The 19,281-nt window shown below is 35.0% G+C and overlaps 1 protein-coding gene across 2 annotated transcripts in view; it reads right to left on the bottom strand.

Annotated features, from left to right (window-relative positions):
* Positions 1-19,281, bottom strand: part of LOC128029013 (uncharacterized) — a 385,593-nt gene that overhangs the window by 339,463 nt on the left and 26,849 nt on the right. For both annotated transcript variants that reach the window (XM_052616458.1, XM_052616457.1), the window contains exons 9-11: positions 16,994-17,101; positions 16,703-16,795; positions 7,636-7,755 (exon numbers count right to left, since the gene is read on the bottom strand). In XM_052616458.1, coding sequence (XP_052472418.1) covers positions 7,636-7,755; positions 16,703-16,795; positions 16,994-17,101 — 321 coding nt within the window. The remainder of the gene's footprint in view (positions 1-7,635; positions 7,756-16,702; positions 16,796-16,993; positions 17,102-19,281) is intronic.

Below are 19,281 nucleotides of genomic sequence, written 5' to 3' on the forward strand. Positions count from 1 at the left end.
CTACCTACATATCGGTCAGTCTTTAAGTCCAGCAAACCAGAAATCCGAACTGTAAAGGTGTGGTCGGACGATAAGATTGAGGAACTGAAAGGATGTTTTCTCTTGACAGACTGGGACGTCTTTTTCAAGGAGGCGGACATTGACAGGGCAACAGAATCCACAACTGCCTACATCTCCTTTTGTGTTGACTCCATCATTCCACAGAAAACTGTTAAGATATATCCGAACAATAAACCTTACATAACAAAAGATATTAAGGAGTGTATTACAGTTTTTCTCAGTCGCTTTGGTACATTTCTTGAATCAAACTCACAATTTGCAAAACATAAAGTGCATTTCTCAAAACAACCCGTACAAATAGCAAAACACCATGGATTACCTGCAAAAGCCAGTCTCCTGCTCAAAATCCTTAGTTCATCTCTCAAAAGTAAATATCTGTGTCAATGAACATATCAGTGCCATCAGAATGACAAGTCCTTGTGTCATAGTGTACGGATAAGACAGTCAAATTGCTTAGTCATGTTGTCAATATATTGATATTGACTGAAAGAGACTGGATAGAATTCCCAGTTACACTTTTACAAAGTCTGACCAAAAAAAAAAAACCTTTACAATGTCATTGTGATATAGAAAAGGAAAAACAAATATGGACACAAATATGAAAATAAGTCCATTTTCAGAATGTGTAACTCTTGTGTTGTCCTCTGTCTATACAGTATAAGCTTTTCAACTGAAGATTCATGAGATGAACCTTTGAGCTATTTCAGAGAAAGGGTTTATCATTGGTTTATCATATACATTCTCTTCATAAGTCAAGATTCACTTGGACAATTCATGCCAAATGTACAAAAAGTCTAATAATAATGTGTAAAAATAAATATAAAAAGTGTGCTAGGCAGTTTTTGACAACTAGATTAACCATTTTGCATTTAATGACTTTTATGATGAACTAAAGACTAGATGTTTTGAAGGGTAAGACTGTTGCACAGAAAACTATGCAATACATTTTGAGCAACATGACATGAGCAACTGATAATGTAGGAAACTGCCGATAAACATGCATAATCAATTGCATGAATGTACAAAAGCAATCGCAACTTGTTCAAAAGAATGAGAAACTGGTTTTATGATGTGTATAAATGGCTAGATGATGTGGAGGTTGTACAAGTAGTTTTGAGAATTTCATTTCTGTTTTGAAAAATGCACCAAAGTGACTGAGAAAAACTGTAAGTGGAAAAAGTCTGCCTTTAAACTTAGTGATACAGATGGAGTCAAAACAGCTCAAAAAGAGCTTAATAAACATATGAGAGCAGCTAGGCTGCAGCACAAGGAGCGGGCAGAACAGAACTTGTCCATGTTCAACTCCAAGAAACTGTGGGACTCAATTAGAGGAATGACAAACATGGAGGCTAAAAGGAAGCCCCTGTTTGCTCAGGATGAGAGTTTAAAAGCAAATGCACTGAATGTGTTGTCCTCTGTCTAACAGTATAAGCTTTCTAACTGAAGATTCATGAGATGAACCTTTGAGCTGTTTATCATCTACATTATCTTCATTAGTAAATATTCACTTGCACAATTCATGCCAAATTGACAAAAAGTCTAATAATAATGTGTAAAAAAAAGTGTGCTTTGCAGTTTATGACAACTAGATTAACAATTTTGCATTTAATGACTTATACGATGAACTAAAGACTAGATGTTTTGAGGGGTAAGACTATTGCACACAAAACTATATAATAAACTTTGAGCAACATGATATTAGCAAATTATAATTTAGGAAACAACAGAGAATTGTACATAATCAATTGCATGGATGTACCAAAGCATTTGCAACTTGTTCAAAGAAATGAGAAACTGCTTTTTTGATGTGCACAAGTGACACAATGATGTGAGAATTGAAAAGATAGTTTTGAGAATTTCAATTATGATCTGAGAAATGCACCAAAGTGACTGAGAAAAACTGTAAAGTGCAAAAGAACTATAAAGACCAATAGGTAAGATGAACATCATAGCAAATACACAAATCTGAATGGCTATTTAAAATTATTTAAATATGTTTTAGAAAGTAGTGAAGCTGGTTTATATATAGGGTTTCCAGGGTTAGGACTGCATTCTTTTCATTTTAGAGCCATATGCTGTCAGAGAGTGAATGTGCTTTCATTCATCTCATCTTTCACATGTTCCTCCATGTGCTTCTCATGCATGCTTGTTTACATCAGAGCGCACAGTCTCTCTCAAGCAGCATACAGAGGTGTTGTGCATTTTGAACAGTTGAGTGGAATATTTTTCTTAAAATGCATTTCAAATTCTGAATATATTTGCGGTATTTATAAGTACCCATGATAACAATATCGTGCATATCCATTACCGTAATATATCGCAGCAGACCCAGATGAACATAGACTTGAGTTCAACCTGACAGCATTTGAAGGAGTCGTATGATGACATTAAAATTTTTCCTTTCTCTTTGGAATGTTACAAGCTCTTGGTGCATAAAGAAGATCTGTAAAGTTTCAAAAACTAAATACTCAAATCCAAAGATATATTCTTTATAAAAGTTAAGAGTCAACCACTCCACTAAGACGGCTCTTTCTAACATGCATCCGGCGAAAGGCTTCTGCACACAATAAAAGAAAAGCCCTGCATGAATATGCAGCATAATGAAGCTAGTGGATTTTCCTGATGGATCTCTATCTATAAGATGATTTCTGTATACAAGGTTACAAATGTATTCTCCTTTTCTATATGCATTCCTCACTTAAGATGAAAGTTAAAGTAGCCTACGCATTCGGGATAGTTTAAAAGAATTCTGGTCTAACCGGGTCCATTTGGAAAAACCATGTTTATTTTTAAGGCCATGTTGCAGGGTTAATTTTTCAATGAATTTGTGCAATTTGCTTGTGGGTAATAAACATTTAAACTGTTATCCATTGTATTTTATGTTGTTGGGTATCACAAAACGGAATATAATACGAAAAAGTAGGTACTATCTTACAGCGGTTTGCAACAATTCTCCTTTCCCCCACAATGCATTACGTCACCAACGAGAGTATTCAGATAGCGCAGATTATTGATAAATAGTTAAATACATTGTTAGATTCAGATCATGAGTTTGCCTCTTTGCTATCCCTCCTCCATTCTTACTTGCTCTCTTCCATAGATGTTTCCTTCTAAGGTTGGGTGTGAGTGTCGATGTCCTCTTTCTTACTCCTGCCCTCCCTTTCTGTCTCCTTGGTTTTCTCCCTCCTCCCATCTGTGCTTTCTCTCTCTCTATTCTCTAGTCTTAGGTCTCTTTACCTCAATGTATACGCACATGCGCAGATGATACATAGAGTTGTGGTGGCGACGATGTAGAACGGGACCATTCTAATAATTATAGAATTTTAACATACATAGATATAGATAGATAGATAGATAGATAGATAGATAGATAGATAGATAGATTAGATATATAGACAGACAGACAGACAGATAGATAGATAGACCCAACAGCGACCCAAACGCACTCGCTTCCCTACAGCACAAGCTTTCCAATGCAGTTTCCATGGGACGGCACCACCCACACAAGCACCTGCCAAACACAGCGACAGACAAGTGGCTACGTTTCCAACAACATTTTCACCGGAGGAAGAGATAAATGCTTAGAAACGCCCATATAGCTAGCATGATGCCTTTTATTTCTAGATGACAAAGACAAAGTTTACCAGTACTAGGATACTATGACAAAGGTTACCGGTACCTATCTGAACTAACGTCATGATCACTGCCACTAGATATAAAGAAAACATAGATTTTTCACATGGTGTAATTCAATGACAGTAAAAAAAAAAAAAAAATGTGTTGTTATTTTGCACTTCAGTGCTCATTGCTGCATTGCTAAATGACAACTCACCAGAACACTTCACCAACTCTCCATTCATTCTCCTTGGACCATGCATTTAATTGGCTTTGAAGGCCATCATTTCTTGGCAATTCCTCATTTGCCCTCTCACGTCTGGCAGGTTTCGAAATTATACGGCTGCGGGCCATCATACATGTTTGCTCTTGCCTCCTCTTCCTCATCCCAGTCAGTCGCCATAGTTCTGATGCTGTGTTCCAGGCAGGTTTTTGAGCTCATAAAGTCACTAGTTCAAACCACGACTAACGACTTTGTACCTTTCCAGGCAAGTTAGGCCAAACTTTCTGAGCGTAAGGAAATGTAGCTAGATTATACATTTTATTGCAACATTACATTGTCCTAAAATCGTTTCGCGTGCTGTGTGATGTCAGAACTCGGAGTACATCGATCTATTATGAGTTCATGGGTTGGAAGTCACAGGTCTGACTGCCGTTCCAGTGCACTTTCACGGGTTTAATGTTGTAAAAACACGGGTTATGGGTTGCCTGGAACGCGGCATTATACTAGGCTGAGACTACCTCCACTTCTCCCCAACGTGACGTCATCACCGAATTGCGTAAACAAACAGTTAATACCAAAAAACATAAAAAACTGGTCTTAAAGATCATTTTTGAGACATTTTATAAATTATATACATATCTTGAGTGATTTATGTACCCATTAATCGACAGTAGTGGTTAACCTGCAACATGGGCTTTAAAAGGTCCCATGACATGGATTATTATTTTCTTTTCTTTAAATGCTTTTTAATGTTTCCTTAGGTGTACTTATATTGTTAGTATGATTTTTACATTTAAAATTTAGAAATAAAAAGCATTTTTATATCCTGATATTAGCTCTCTGGTTTGAATGCTCTGTTTGAAGGGGCGTGCCTGCTGTGAGACTCCGAGTAAACCACAACTGTTGTGATTTATATATTTACTATGATTTATATATTTACTATTACATATATATATTTACTATTACAGCTATTAATACTAATAACTAATAAATGAGTAACTAATAAATGAAACAACAGACTATGCCTTAGACAAGAAAAACCACAACGGAGTCTTCTGAAGCATTTCTGATAAACTCCAACCTGTTGTCAGGTGAGTACTTGGTTAAGGCTAGATTTGACTATTTTCACCCTACCTGACTAATAAAGGGGTAACATAAAAAGACATAGCAAGTAGAGATCGACCAATATGGGTTTTTATATAACCGATGCCAATGTTTAGAGGTCAGATTCAGCCAATGGCCGATATGTGCTGTTGATTTTTAGGGCCGATATATTGAAGTTTTGCCCTTCATTTGTATGCTAAAATGTCACACTAATAAGTGGGTGCAAAACATTTCTTAACTTAACATCATCATTCATTGAACACTGACTTGAACTAACTCTTGAATTGTAATTTTGTGCACTGCATGGTATTAAAATAAAATATGTATCTAAAGTTAACCAAACAAATCAATAAACTGACCAAGGATTACATATATAAAACGGATTAAAAAAAATAAAACTGTCAATCATTTACATAACGGTTTTAGAGCATTTATCAAGCACAATTTTTCAAGTTTGTCGGAACATAAATGTAAACTTAAATATACATTTAAATAAAATAAAAATCAAATTTATAAATAAAAATCAATTAAACTGAAAAATATAAAAAAATTAATATATAAAAAAATAAATAATAGTAGTGCTGCAAACACACTAGCAACCAGCAACATTTGTGTTTGGTATAAATGACAACGAACATCTAAAGTGCATTCTAATTTCAAACTTACATCGCAGCCTATTCATTATTAAAATAAAGTACAGTAAACCAAACATAAAAGGTTACACTGGTGAGTTTAAATAGACCTTAAATAAATAAATAGTCCACTCTGCTGTTATGGCAAGGACATCTTCATTTTCATCTTCAGATTAAAACCCCTTTAATTCGAGTGAGAAAGCTTTTTTTTCAGTGGCTTTTGCACATAATATTAATACAGCTGGAGACACATTTTGCAGCATTAATTTTATTGATTAATTGTTAATTTTAATGACAATCGATCATGGAAATGATCGAAAACCGACATCCCTAAATGCAAATCAGTTGGATGCAAACCCGGCTATTGTCTGCATCAAACCATGCTTCCGAATAAATGGCATTCACCATTCTGGGATGCTCCAAGACAGCTCTGTGTCTCCGAGCACGGTGCTGTCTGTGAGTGGGGTGGAGTAACATAGCCCTCAATCACGCTGCAGTGTTTGTGAGACCTGCCACCTTCTCCGATACAGGAAAAATAAAACAGAACTTATAACATTGTGGCTAATATGTTAGCAAGGCTGCTACTGCTAGTTTTTTGACTACAGTCCTTAAAGTTAACCACAAGTAAGCGAACCTTTAGCCAGCTGTAGAATTATGCCAGTTCCCAACGGTCACTAAGTGAAGCAACACATCATAGTTTACCAGTAATATATAGTAAATATATATCCATGGGACTTTGAAATATCAGAATTTAAGACTTAACTGTTGTTGAATCTTCCAAAAGTTTTGGCTTGGGTTCTTCACATGCGGCAGGGGATTACTGGCGAGCATGACCTCCCTTTCCACATTTCACAAGACCCGTACCACCCTTACAGCCCATCTGCACCTTAGTCATCCCTGATCCACTCAGGAGCTGAGGGAAACTTTATGGATGGAAAATGGGCCCTCATTCATCATATTCTCCTTGAGTTAATTGATCTGGTACTGGAGTTAAGTGATCCCTATACAATTTATGCCTTGGAAGGTCGTATCCTTTCCAAGATTCATCATGCCACTACTCCGGTGAGTCTCACTTATTCTGGCAATCACCAAGAGACAATTTCCTTCTTTATTTGTCATTCTTCCTTGACGCCTATCATCCTGGGTCATCCTTGGTTAACTCAGCATAGCATGCAGTCTAACTGGGTAGAGGGGACCATCTTGTCATGGGGCTTGTCATGTCATGTGAAGTGTCTTGTCTCAGCTATGCCTGCTGTGTTTCAGTGTTACAGGAAGAACCTGGTAGTTTTTCTGGGGTCCCTGAAGATCACATCCCAGGCCACCTCTCTCCCTCCCCATCGCCCGTACCACTGCAGCATAGATCTTGTCCCGGGCAGTATGCCACCCTGTAGCCATCTTTATTTCCTGTCCACTGCGAGGCACTCGAGAAGCATCTTTCCAACTTTCTTGCTGCCAGCACTATCGCCCCCTCCACCTCTACTGCTGGCGCAGGTTTCTTTTTAATGAAGAAGAATGGTTCTTTGCATCCCTACATAGATTATTGTGGGCTTAAAGACATTACCATAAACAACCGATACCCCTTACGCCTCATATCGTCAGCCTTCAAGATCATTTTTCCATAGTCAAGATTCTTAGCCCAGTGGCTGTATGACTTAAACTACCACACTACTTAAAACGAGTGCACCCGGTCTTCCACATCTCATGTATTAAACCTTTTATTCACATTGCCTGTTTGATTATGCATTTTATCATGTATATTTATGGAAGGTTACTGATGTCAGTTACAAATTTTCCAAATGCATCTACCACCCTGGCCCATTAATCAAACAACATGAGACTTTTTTGAGACTGATTTTGAGAACACAGCTGAGGGATTTTTGTGTGTGTGTGTGTGTGCATACAACACTTTAGGTGGTAAGAAACAAATAACTGGCCCTTTTCGAAAGCAAAGGAAAAAATGGTAAAACTGCTTGTCTAATTATTACTGTATAATTTAAATACCTTTCTTTAGTCAGAAAACTTGGTTTTTCATCTTTGAAGAATATCGGTCGATCCAGTGACTGGTCACTTTTCAGAGATGTGCATGAAGGGGCTAGAGATGTTGCGCCATTTGATCTCAGCCTTTGACAAGAAGAAAAAGTGACTTTTACAGGGCAGTTAAAGATAGAAACATTCAAACAATAAAATATATGTGTATATACAAGGATTGAAATAAACTATTTCACTCAGCAGCCAATTTGGCTACTACATTTTTAAGTTATCAGCCATTCATAACTTCTACTAGCCAATAAATAAATAAACCCAGATATAAACCAACAGCTTGAGGTTGACTAAACTGAACGTGACAAAGCAACCATTGCAAATCATTTTGTGTCTGAACTAAAGATGTGTGATATTGACAAAAAATAATAATAATATAATTTTCCAAAATTGTATTGATAAAGATAATTAGACAATATTTTGCTCAGTGTTTCACTGTGCTGATATCTTAATAATGACTGTGTACAGCTGACTCCTAAAGTTTGTGATATATTTCATATTATGTGTGATCAGTTCACAGCAATGATAGAAATTAATCTTTTCCAATAAGTTTAAATTGATTTTTACCTTTTATGTGCATTTTACCTTTATAAGGCCATTTTTTTTTTGAAAGTGTGCATGATCTTTTGATTCAAATTCTTACATTTAATCAGTCAATTGAAATAATAATACAGTATCAAGAAAACTAATCTTTGCAGAAGATGCATATCTTTAATATCTTTTCAGTACATTTTGTCATAAACAGAACGAGCATCAGTTCACTGATGGGGATCGTGTCCAGTGTATCCATCACTGTGTTCTGTTGTCTTTTGTTGGATCGCTCCACTTGTGTCTGGTGTAGACCTGGCATGCATTTTTTATTGTTTTATGTTACAGTCCTGCTTGTTTTTAATGTTTTTATTAAATATCTGTATTGACTGCATGGTCATATTATCGTATTATTTACTGCCATGCGACCTACAAAAGTAAAGCTTGGCGAGTCGAACAACGCACTCTTTTGTTGGATCGCTCCACTTGTGTCTGGTGTAGACCTGGCATGCATTTTTTATTGTTTTATGTTACAGTCCTGCTTGTTTTTAATGTTTTTATTAAATATCTGTATTGACTGCATGGTCATATTATCGTATTATTTACTGCCATGCGACCTACAAAAGTAAAGCTTGGCGAGTCGAACAACGAGCATTGTTGCAGGTTGTTTTTGGCGGATGTGCTGTGCTTGTGCTCCCGTGGTCGTCTTTATTTCGTCAGCTGAAACATCTCTCTCACTCGCAGCAGAGTCTGTGAGCAGCAACAACTTCCCCTCCACGCGCACTGATACCAGAAACACGCTCCGCCTTCACTCCGTGAATAAAGTATTTCAGTATGTTTGAAATGTTATGTTCATAACGTAGCGTATAAAAATTTGTAAAAATAAAATAACAGGAGAGTTTCAAAGTGGCTTAGGCTATTTTGTGTAAACTTTTTTTTACTATATCACATGCCAAACCAATAACATTGTAAGCATTACATCTTTAATTGCTGCTTTCTGCTGTGAAAATTTTGTTTGTGATGAAAATAACAGAACACTTTTGTCAGTTATTTTATCTAAACAGATTGATTAACTTGAAAACTAAGTTTTCAAAATCAGATAGCATGCTAAAAAATGTAGTAGCACTATAAGATTACATTTGTTTGAATGCATTATTGCTAAAGCGATTGCGTGTGAATGTGCTGTATCTGTTTAAATCATGCTTTAACCCGAAAATAATCAGTAAAAGAAACAGACAAACTCTTATAGCCTGTAACATCCCGCTCGACTATTGCAGTCATTGTAACCGTCTGATCAAGCTATTGCTAAATATGTTTAACATGAATTCTTGATTCTGCTGAAAATGCAGTTATATTATGGGCTGTTGCCATGAATTGTACTCGTTATGGAGCGATCTTGGAGCAGGAGCGAGTGAAAACCACGACGTTCATATTCAAGTGTTTGTGCAAAAATTAATGTGCATTAATGACAGGGAGGCGCCGTCTCATCACTTTAATTTTTTCCTGATAATGCATTTATAATTTTTTAATTAACATAATATCGTGGTGTCTCACATACATTAAAAATATATCTATAAAAAGCTTGAAATGTTTTTTAAACGAAAACGAATTGTGTAATATGTGAATGTTGCATTTCTCTCGTCGGAGAGAGCCAGCACTGTGTCTTGTAGCAGACAAGAAAACATTTGTTTATTAATAAATAATTAAAATGTCTCATTTTTCACAATTATTAGGCTACTTCTGCATGTGCTTTGTTGCAAACTTAATGCATGTGCTTAAGCGGGGAATATATTAAGATTTGAGAGTCAGTCCGCTTAAATTTCGAACGAACACATACTTTAAAAACACTTATTTAAATATACTTAATTTAATCATACATACTTTATACATACACTAGCTACTGTGCAAAAGTCTTAGGCACGTAGGTAGTTAGGTAGCGTGACGTTTGAATAAATTATCGTTTACAATTGATGACGCGATTGACAATGTTGTGATAACTAGGCTTTACCAACTTGGTAACTCTTTACCCCCCCTCCCCCCCACTGGACATAGCAGACGTATGTAGCAAATACAGGAAGCTATCAATCAAGAAGGTATCAGGTATCAGAGTTATTATTAATTTTTATTTTTTTGATTAATCACTTGGATTAATCATTAATTTTGACAGCACTATAATGTTTATTGTATATAGACAACCATACAAGTGTAATTGTTACTAAGCCTGCACTAATGTTCTTGTCCATTGCCCTCGCAGATTCCTGCAGCTAAGTTTGGATGTACATTTACATTCCATTAAAGGTTATTGATGACATGCCTCTGAAGTTTGACTTTTTCACCATAACAATACTTATTGGCAACTAGTCATCATATCTGTAGCTCTTTAATGTATTTGCATTGTACTAAAATGCATTCATTTTCAATGGGCATATATGCGGCTGAAGCATGTAGCCTAGTGCATCCCAAATTTTTCAACATGAACATTCTAATTTAACATTATAGTCATTATGGCCTTTAGAAAAATGTTTTTTGAGGAGGTGGGGTAGTGCACAATAGGCCCCTGTGGTGCAGCCTAAGCTTTTGTTCTTAATGGCATTTTTTCCCTTACATTACTTTTACTTTTATACTTAAGTAGTTTTTTAAAGCACTTTCACTTTTAAACTTTTAAAACTTTTACACTTTTACTTGAATAAAAAGCTTGAGTTGATAACTTCAACTTCTACAAAAGTATTTTTAAACCCTAGTATCTATACTTTTACTTGAGTAATGAATGCCAATACTTTTGACACCACTGCTCATTAGACACTGTCCATATAGCCCCTTTCACACTGCACGTCGGACCCGCAATATTTCCGGAACATTGCCGGATCGCCTTCTGTGTGAAAGCAACCAGGTCCCGGGATTGATTACCGAATTGAACCCGGGTCGGGGACCTGGTAACATTGCGGGGTTCGACCTGGGACGAGCGCTGTGTGAACAAAAGCCAGATCTAATTCTGTGTCGAAGTGATGATGCGCGCTATCGCGCGACTCTTTTACCTGCTGTTTTGAAGGAAGATCAACGTTCGCGACGAAAACATATGTGCAAACTGTAATGAAGCAGAGATCAGTTAGTTCCTCACTTTCCGTGCTGACGCCGAGATCGTTTGCTTGCTTCAGTTAAAGTATAACGTGCCTAGCGTTGTCGACTCGTACATTACACGTCACGCGCTGATGTCACGCGTCATTACGGGATCTTCAAGGGTTGTGTGTGAAAGCACGCACATATACCAGGTCATCACTGGCAGTGTGAAAGTGCAAAATCTAGTGACCAGGGAACAATTGCAGGAACACTTTACCCCTGTATTTGCCGGAATGGCAGTGTGAAAGGGGCTTATGAAAGAGCAAGAGATTCACACCTTTATCTCGACCCCCCACAAGCCATACATAACTAACCCCAAAAACCCAACCTCCTCCAGCTGAACTGAATTCGGTCTTTTTTTGTCTCTGAAGAATGGTGTGTTACTGGGCTGAAACATGCCTGCACTCAGCAGCACTACTCTTTATATTTATTATTTTCTCGCAGCCCATATTATTATTTTCACAAGACCATAATGATAATAACAAATTATCAATTGATAATGAATCATTATTTTACAAAAATCATTAGCGTTTGCGGAAGGCTTTAAGACCAAGCGGAATCCTCTGTTTCCGCCTCACAGTGCGCTGGACTCTGCTCACTACGCAGCTTCACTGTCTGCGGTTTTGACTTTACTGAATCAGATTGAGGCGAATACAACTTATTGATCATGAGACCAGGGGCCCGTTCTTCGTACGTCGCTAATTCAGTTAGCTGGATTTGAATGTTGATGATTTGGCGTGATCTTGGATCATTTGGTTCTTCGAAGCTCATCCCGGAGCTGCTGTCATAGCAACAGGTCCTTAAGCTTAAACCTGCTCGGGAGCAGGCTTATTTCATGTAAACAGGATTAGATCGCTTCTTTTCAACCAGAACTGATACTCAAAATATGTCTGCTACCACCGCTACTTTATTACAAGTCTATCGTACTGATCCAGGAACAATAATTTAAAAATAATCATCATTTAAAAATTATTTTAAAATAATATAAAAATGCTGTGTAGTCCATAACAGCCTACTATAAACACAGCCAGTTTTACTCGTCATAAAATTATTACTTCATAATTGTATTAGAGTCTTACACACATGCTATACAGATAATAGAGTCGTGCATTATTTTGAGTGATGACTGCTATTATAAGAGTGGCTTGATGGAGCGCAGGAGATGCAGATAACATGATATTGACCCTTAAGAAACTTTCATTAATGCTGTCACGTAACAAATCTGTCCAAATATAAAATGAAATGAATAGATAATTTCTACATTGAAATAAAAATTTAAAGACTGCACAACTATTATAAATTGCGAATCTAAATAATTGGGAATCATGAAAAAAAATCTAATACAATAAAAACATGTATCTATTATCTGTTTCATGTATCTATTATAACATTTATGTAGTTTTGTTTGCTTGGCTGTTTCCTTATAAAAGTCCAGAAATTTGTCAAGGTTTTCGTCGGGTGTCATTTTAAATTATTGCCACCAGCCAATCGCTGCACTGCTGATCATGGTTTCAAGTATCAACACATGAACGCGCAATTATCACAGATAACTCAATCCAGCGATACTAATCATACATAACACATGTGTTCGAAGAACTCAATTAGCCGGATCATGATTAGCACGATGATATCATCTTGGATGTGTCATTTGATCTCGAATGTAATAAGCGACGTACGAAGAACGGGCCCCAACATTTAGCAAGGCAGGAAAACATTCATTCTAACGGAAGGAAGACGTATTTCATTGAGCTAATGCTGTTAAATAGAGAGAGAGAGAGAGAGGGAGACTGTAGGGCTATTCTTAAACTTGGAGCTCATTATATTGAAGTACAAATCCAAACACCAGAAACGTTATGCATTTTATGAATAATGAAATGTTATGAAAAGTATGCATTTCATTTATTCACATGCTGTATGGCTGAAATGATATTTTAGTCCACAACTTTAAGTTCAGTTGTTTAAAAAAATGCTTTATTGGCTAACGTTTCATAAACCTTCAGTTGTTATGCTCTAAAATCCAATGCCATTTGTAATTTAACAGTATTTTCACCTCCTAAATCACTAACCTTTAAAGTCACAATTCTATAATGGTCAAAATTACTCAGGCCAATGGTATTTTTTAATGACATTATTTTATTATTATTTATTTATTATTGTTATTTTTATTTTTTGAATAATTGTAACCTACATAAATAGGTGAAGCAAAACAAATATTCGGATCGTCCCTTATTTTTTCCCTTATTTTCTTAAAGAATAAACATGTATTTTCTACAAGAATAAATATGATAACATATTATTAATTAATAAAAAATAATTTAAATTATTAAATTATTTAAAATAATTAACCTTTTTTTTAAACTTGAATTTAAATACTATAATACTATAATACTATATTATATATAGAGCATGAATTTGCTGTAACTGGCCAGACTTACCTTACCAAAAAAAATCCTATTTAATTTTATTTCATAAATTTAACTATATTTATTTCCACTTCACTGTTATCCAAGGAGACAGAACTATTTGCAGTGTATTTATCAGTGGGACAATATTCATACAATACTTCAACCTAGAAATCATTTGCAAGTTGCAGCAGCACGAATTATGTGACCAGCAACATGATTCAAATATGATGCCAATTAACAGTGAGTGGGGGTTTCAGACATTATAGTACTGACTCTGCCTGAAAGAATGAAAAGACGAGCTGAAGGCGGAGCGATTCGACCAATCAGATGAAAGGAGCATTTCAGCGCCGCCCACAAGTGCGAATGAAACATTTTTAAATCGTCCACAGCGCATGAAGTCATTTTCAGATGCAATGGAAAAAAAAAACCCTGGATAACCTAGGCTCTGTTCTGAAGTATAAAATAATTACAAATAAAATAACACATTTTAACGGATTCATCGGCTATTTTCATTTGCTGCATGTTTTCTTTATTTATTATTTTTTAAACATGCTAAAAAATAAATTACGTTTGTCAGAGGAAAAAATATATAAGTCGTGTATAGGTTGCATTTTAACGGATTCATCACCTATTTTCTGTTTGCTGCATGTTTTTTTTTAAACACGCTAAAAAATAAATCCGAGTTTGTGAGAGGAAAAAAATATAAGTCATGTATAAGTTGCATTATATTACATTTAGAAATAATAAAGGCTGGCCTAATAATGTTATAATGTACCAACAGGATATTGTTAGTTTCCAGTGAATATGTGTGTGAGGCACAAGCTGAAACAAATAATACTTAAAGGGGGGGTGAAATGCTATTTCATGCATTCTGAGTTTTTTACACTGTTAAAGAGTTGGATTCCCATGCTAAACATGGACAAAGTTTCAAAAATTAAGTTGTACGTTTGAAGGAGTATTTTTGTTCCAAAAAAACCTCTTCCGGTTTGTCACAAGTTTCGGAAAGTTTTTTTCGAGTATGGCTCTGTGTGACGTTAGATGGAGCGGAATTTCCTTATATGGGTCCTAAGTGCGCGCTCTTCTGCCGGAAGAGCGCGCGCTCCCATATAGCAGAGCACTGAGAGGCTGAGCATTGAGCATCGTTTATTTCTTAAGGATAATGCAGTCCCAACGGAAAAGGGTCACGATTGTGTGTTGGAACCACATGCGGTGAGTAAAACTGCTTCAAATATCTCTGTGTTGTTAACTTAGCTATCGGCGCGTAAGCACATCAAGTAAACAACATGCGATGTTGTCATCAAACTGCACTTTCCACATGTACAGCTTAAAAAAAAAAAAAGACGACATAAAGTGGAACTTAGTCATTTCCCAAAACCGTTAAGCAAATATATACAGTTTCAGTACATACCACATAGCATACCGCCTTTGCTGATGCTGCTCTTGTTAAATTTCAGCCTCTGGATCTGTGTCACAGCTTCCACATGCTCTCAACTCAAAAGCCTAGTGGCGCTCGTGATTCTTTAGCTCCGCCCACACGTCACGCCTCTAGGCGCTCGTGTTTTTCCGGGAAAAATCGGTACAGACTATCTTTCTCTTATAAATAAAATAAAAATAAAGACTTTTTGGAGTTATGAAGGATGCAGTACTACTCTGTAGGTACTCAAGATTAACAGGATATTGAGTGAAAACGAGCATTTCACCCCCCCCTTTAATTTTTGGTCACACATAGGCTAAGGCATAATTAAAAAATGCAAAGTGTTGGTAGTTTGAAAATATCAAGAATAATAACAGAGTTAATACTAATTATTGCTAAATGCTGGACCGTTCTCATTTCGCTCTTCATATGAAACCTGAAGATTTTTTTTTTAAACCAAGGATGAACCGAAATGAAAATGAAATGAATACTTTTAGCTTTATATATATAGCGTTTACTTGCCGGCGACCTGCCAAAATAAAAGCCTACTGATTTTAAGTTTGAATATGATAAAATGCTTTTATTTATTTATTTTCAGACACTTTTATCCAAAGCGACTTAAAATTGGGTAATACATAAAGCGATTCTTTTTAAAGAGGCAAACAAATAAAGTAGTAGTAAATATTAGCATTTTATTTTTTATTTTACTATAAAATAAATGTATTTGTATTTAATACTAGGACTGCCTTTCATTTTTAATAACACTATCACACAGTATTATTTAGTTTATTTACTAAAATAAAGTGCAATAATATTATAACTATTATTTATTCATTTTTTATAGTTATATTTAATGTGTCACGCTATATGCAGTGTGAGGACCAAACCAAAACTCCAGGTTCTCACCAGACTGAAAAAATTATGTGCACCCCTGAAAATAGTAATACTATAAATAGTAATATGTTAATCGAAATACTATAAATGGTGGTTTCTGTATACAATTTATTATTAAATACACTTTTATTACTATTTCATTACTTTGTAATGATTATGTGTTTGTAGTGTAATATTAATCAAAATATTAAAATTATAATCAAATAAAAAATAAATCAATTAATTACAATTATTACCCGTAATAATGTAAAACATTAATCATGGAATTAGTGATAATAAAAAAATAAGTCAGGTACAGAACTAAATTAGTGCCACTGTCGGATAACGGATCGAGTGTTCTGTTAAGTACTGTTGGTGCGGGTTTACTTTAATCTGCTTTGTGTCTCTCTGTCAGATAACCTCACTTGCATGAAGTGCCATTTACAGGTATTTCACTAAACCGCCACACAGCTCATATATTTTTCTGCCATGGGGTGAGAATGTAATGATTACGAAAACGATAACTTATTTTTTGATAATTATTATTTAATTTCAGTAAGTTTTGAAATAACTGTTGTTCATTTCGTTTTAGTTTTTAATTTATTTTGGATATTTTTATTGTATTTCAGTTTACAAAAATGTTTCTTCAATCGTTTTTGTCTTAGTTTTAGTTTTCATTTATGAAAATAACCTTGCTTTGAAGAATATCGGTCGATCCAGTGACTGGTCACTTTTCAGAGATGTGCATGAAGGGGCTGGAGATGTTGTGCCTTTTGATTTCAGCCTTTGACAAGAAGAAAAGGTTACTTTTGCAGGACAGGTAAAGAAAGAAACATTCAAACAAGTAAATATATATATATATATATATATATATATATATATATATATATATATATATATATATATATATATATATATATATATATGTGTGTGAGTGTGTGTGTGTGTGTGTGTTTTAAATATGTATTACTCTGTAACCTACCTTATACTTGGTGCTTCATCTTTGAAGAATATCGGTCGATCCAGTGACTGGTCACTTCTCAGAGATGTGCTAGACAGTGCCGGAGATGTGGGTTTATTTGGTCTCAGCCTTTGATACAAGAACAAATTTGTTGATATTAAAAGAAAACTATTCATTAAAAAGGATTTGTAAAAAAGGTTTTCATTTTGTTGAAGAAATGAAAACATTTAGCTTTATATACAGTGTATATATATATATATATATATATATATATATATATATATTCATTCATTTTTTATAGTTATATTTAATGTGTCACGCTATATGCAGTGTGAGGACCAAACCAAAACTATATATATATATAGGCCTTATATATATTTACTGTTTAATAATAATAGCATGCATATGATCCTTTGTGTAAAGGTCTTCTTTTAATTTTTGATGAGTAGACTGTAGCCTAAGACTATCCTACATTTTGAAATTAACTCATTATACATTTTTTTATGTTTTTTTTTAAATATTACAATGTTATATCATAATGTTATTGTTGTTTTACTTCCTTCTTTTATCTCATTTTACAATTACATACATTTCGCAATCCGTCCCTTTGCGACACCTGGCGGTAGTTTCGCGACTGATTTTAACACGCTGTCTACCAAATGTATGTACATTTTCTGCCCCCTTATCTTGAATTATGTGATCATTCTCTCAATGCAAAGACTAAATTATGCAGTAAAAATATGCACTCTAAATGCCTATGCACACTCAGTGGAGTTGGCTTATGCGTGCACTCTGTAGCTGTGTTTTGTTTGGTGTTTGCAATATACTCAATATCTGTATACTGTGTATATGTGTACAAAAAGTAACCTGCCAAACTGGCTAGTGATTTGATAGCGTTACCCACCACAGTTGATTTTTACCCGCATTTGGCAGGATGGCAGGTGTTAATTTCAAACTCTGTATATATATCAAATGGTAACCTTCCGGTCTCTCTCGTGAGACCTACACGGAAGTGACTGCAAACAGTAACACTATAAATAGTAATAGTAATACTAATTGTACCATAATACTATAAAATAGTAAGTCCGCAGGTCTGCATGCGCGACCTGCATGCATTGACATCACATGGTCTATCCAGGCGATGATTGAGAACAATCCATGACACTGTCAGGTCCTAGCTTGCCAAAGGGGGCAGTACAAGGTATTAACTCTGCAGGGTGCCCAAACTTTTGCAGACACAATTTTCTGTTATTTTGAAAGTGTAAATGATGGAAATAAAATCTAACTTTTTTTTACTTATAAGGATGTCTAATCTGTCATTTGATGCCCTTTGGAGATTTTTCCATCTTTTCTTGGCGTCTTTATGCACATTAATAAAACAATTTACCTGGGGTGCCCAAACTTTCGATCCCCACTATGTTCTGACAGCGCATTTATTTTTAAACTTGAATTTAAATACTATTAAACTAACTTTAAATTCTCAAGGAGTTTATAAGTAAAAAATGATAAAATGTCACAGGGCATGTTAAACAGTCAAAATGAACTTGTGTTAATAATATAATTAGAACTAACAATATAATTAGATTTTTTTTAAATGAACAATTCCTGTTTGAAATGGGACCGCAACTTTATATCAAACATTTTTAAATGGTACACAGCTGAGCATCGCGGGAGGCTGATCAAGTCATTTTCAGATGCAATGAAAAAAAAACCTGGATAGCCTATATTAGGCCCAGGCTCTGCTCTGAAGTATAGAATTTTAACGGATTAATCGCCTATTTTCATTTGCTGCATGTCTTATTTATTTTACATTTTTTAAACAAGCTAAAAAATAAATTAAGTTTGTCAAAGGAAAAAATATATAAGTCGTCTATAGTTGCATTTTAACGGATTCATGTTTGCTGCATGTTTTTTTTTAAACGCACATGCATTAATGTAAACTCCTGCTTAATAATAAAGAGTGAGAATGCCGAAGAGATTTGCTCAATGTTATCGTGCACATTTTATTTCACCAAACATTTCTAATGTGCGATCATATTAAGACGTTGGTCTGTGAGATCTGCGATTTATAAAAATAATAAAACCTTTATTTCCCTTAAGACTAGTCATGTTTTTGTGGTTGTTTTATTTTAAATGTATCTGCTTCTATTTTAGCCAATTTATTTTCAATAAACTAAAACAAAAATAATAAAAAAAGGAAAACGAACACAGCTCGTTATCAGACTGTAAAAAAAAGATGATGAAAAAGTCATGATAACACATTTTAAGGTTGGCTACTTTAACTTATAGAAATAATTGAAGCAATTTAA

The sequence above is a fragment of the Carassius gibelio genome, chromosome A15 (assembly GCF_023724105.1).
Source record: "Carassius gibelio isolate Cgi1373 ecotype wild population from Czech Republic chromosome A15, carGib1.2-hapl.c, whole genome shotgun sequence".
Lineage (NCBI taxonomy): Eukaryota > Metazoa > Chordata > Actinopteri > Cypriniformes > Cyprinidae > Carassius > Carassius gibelio.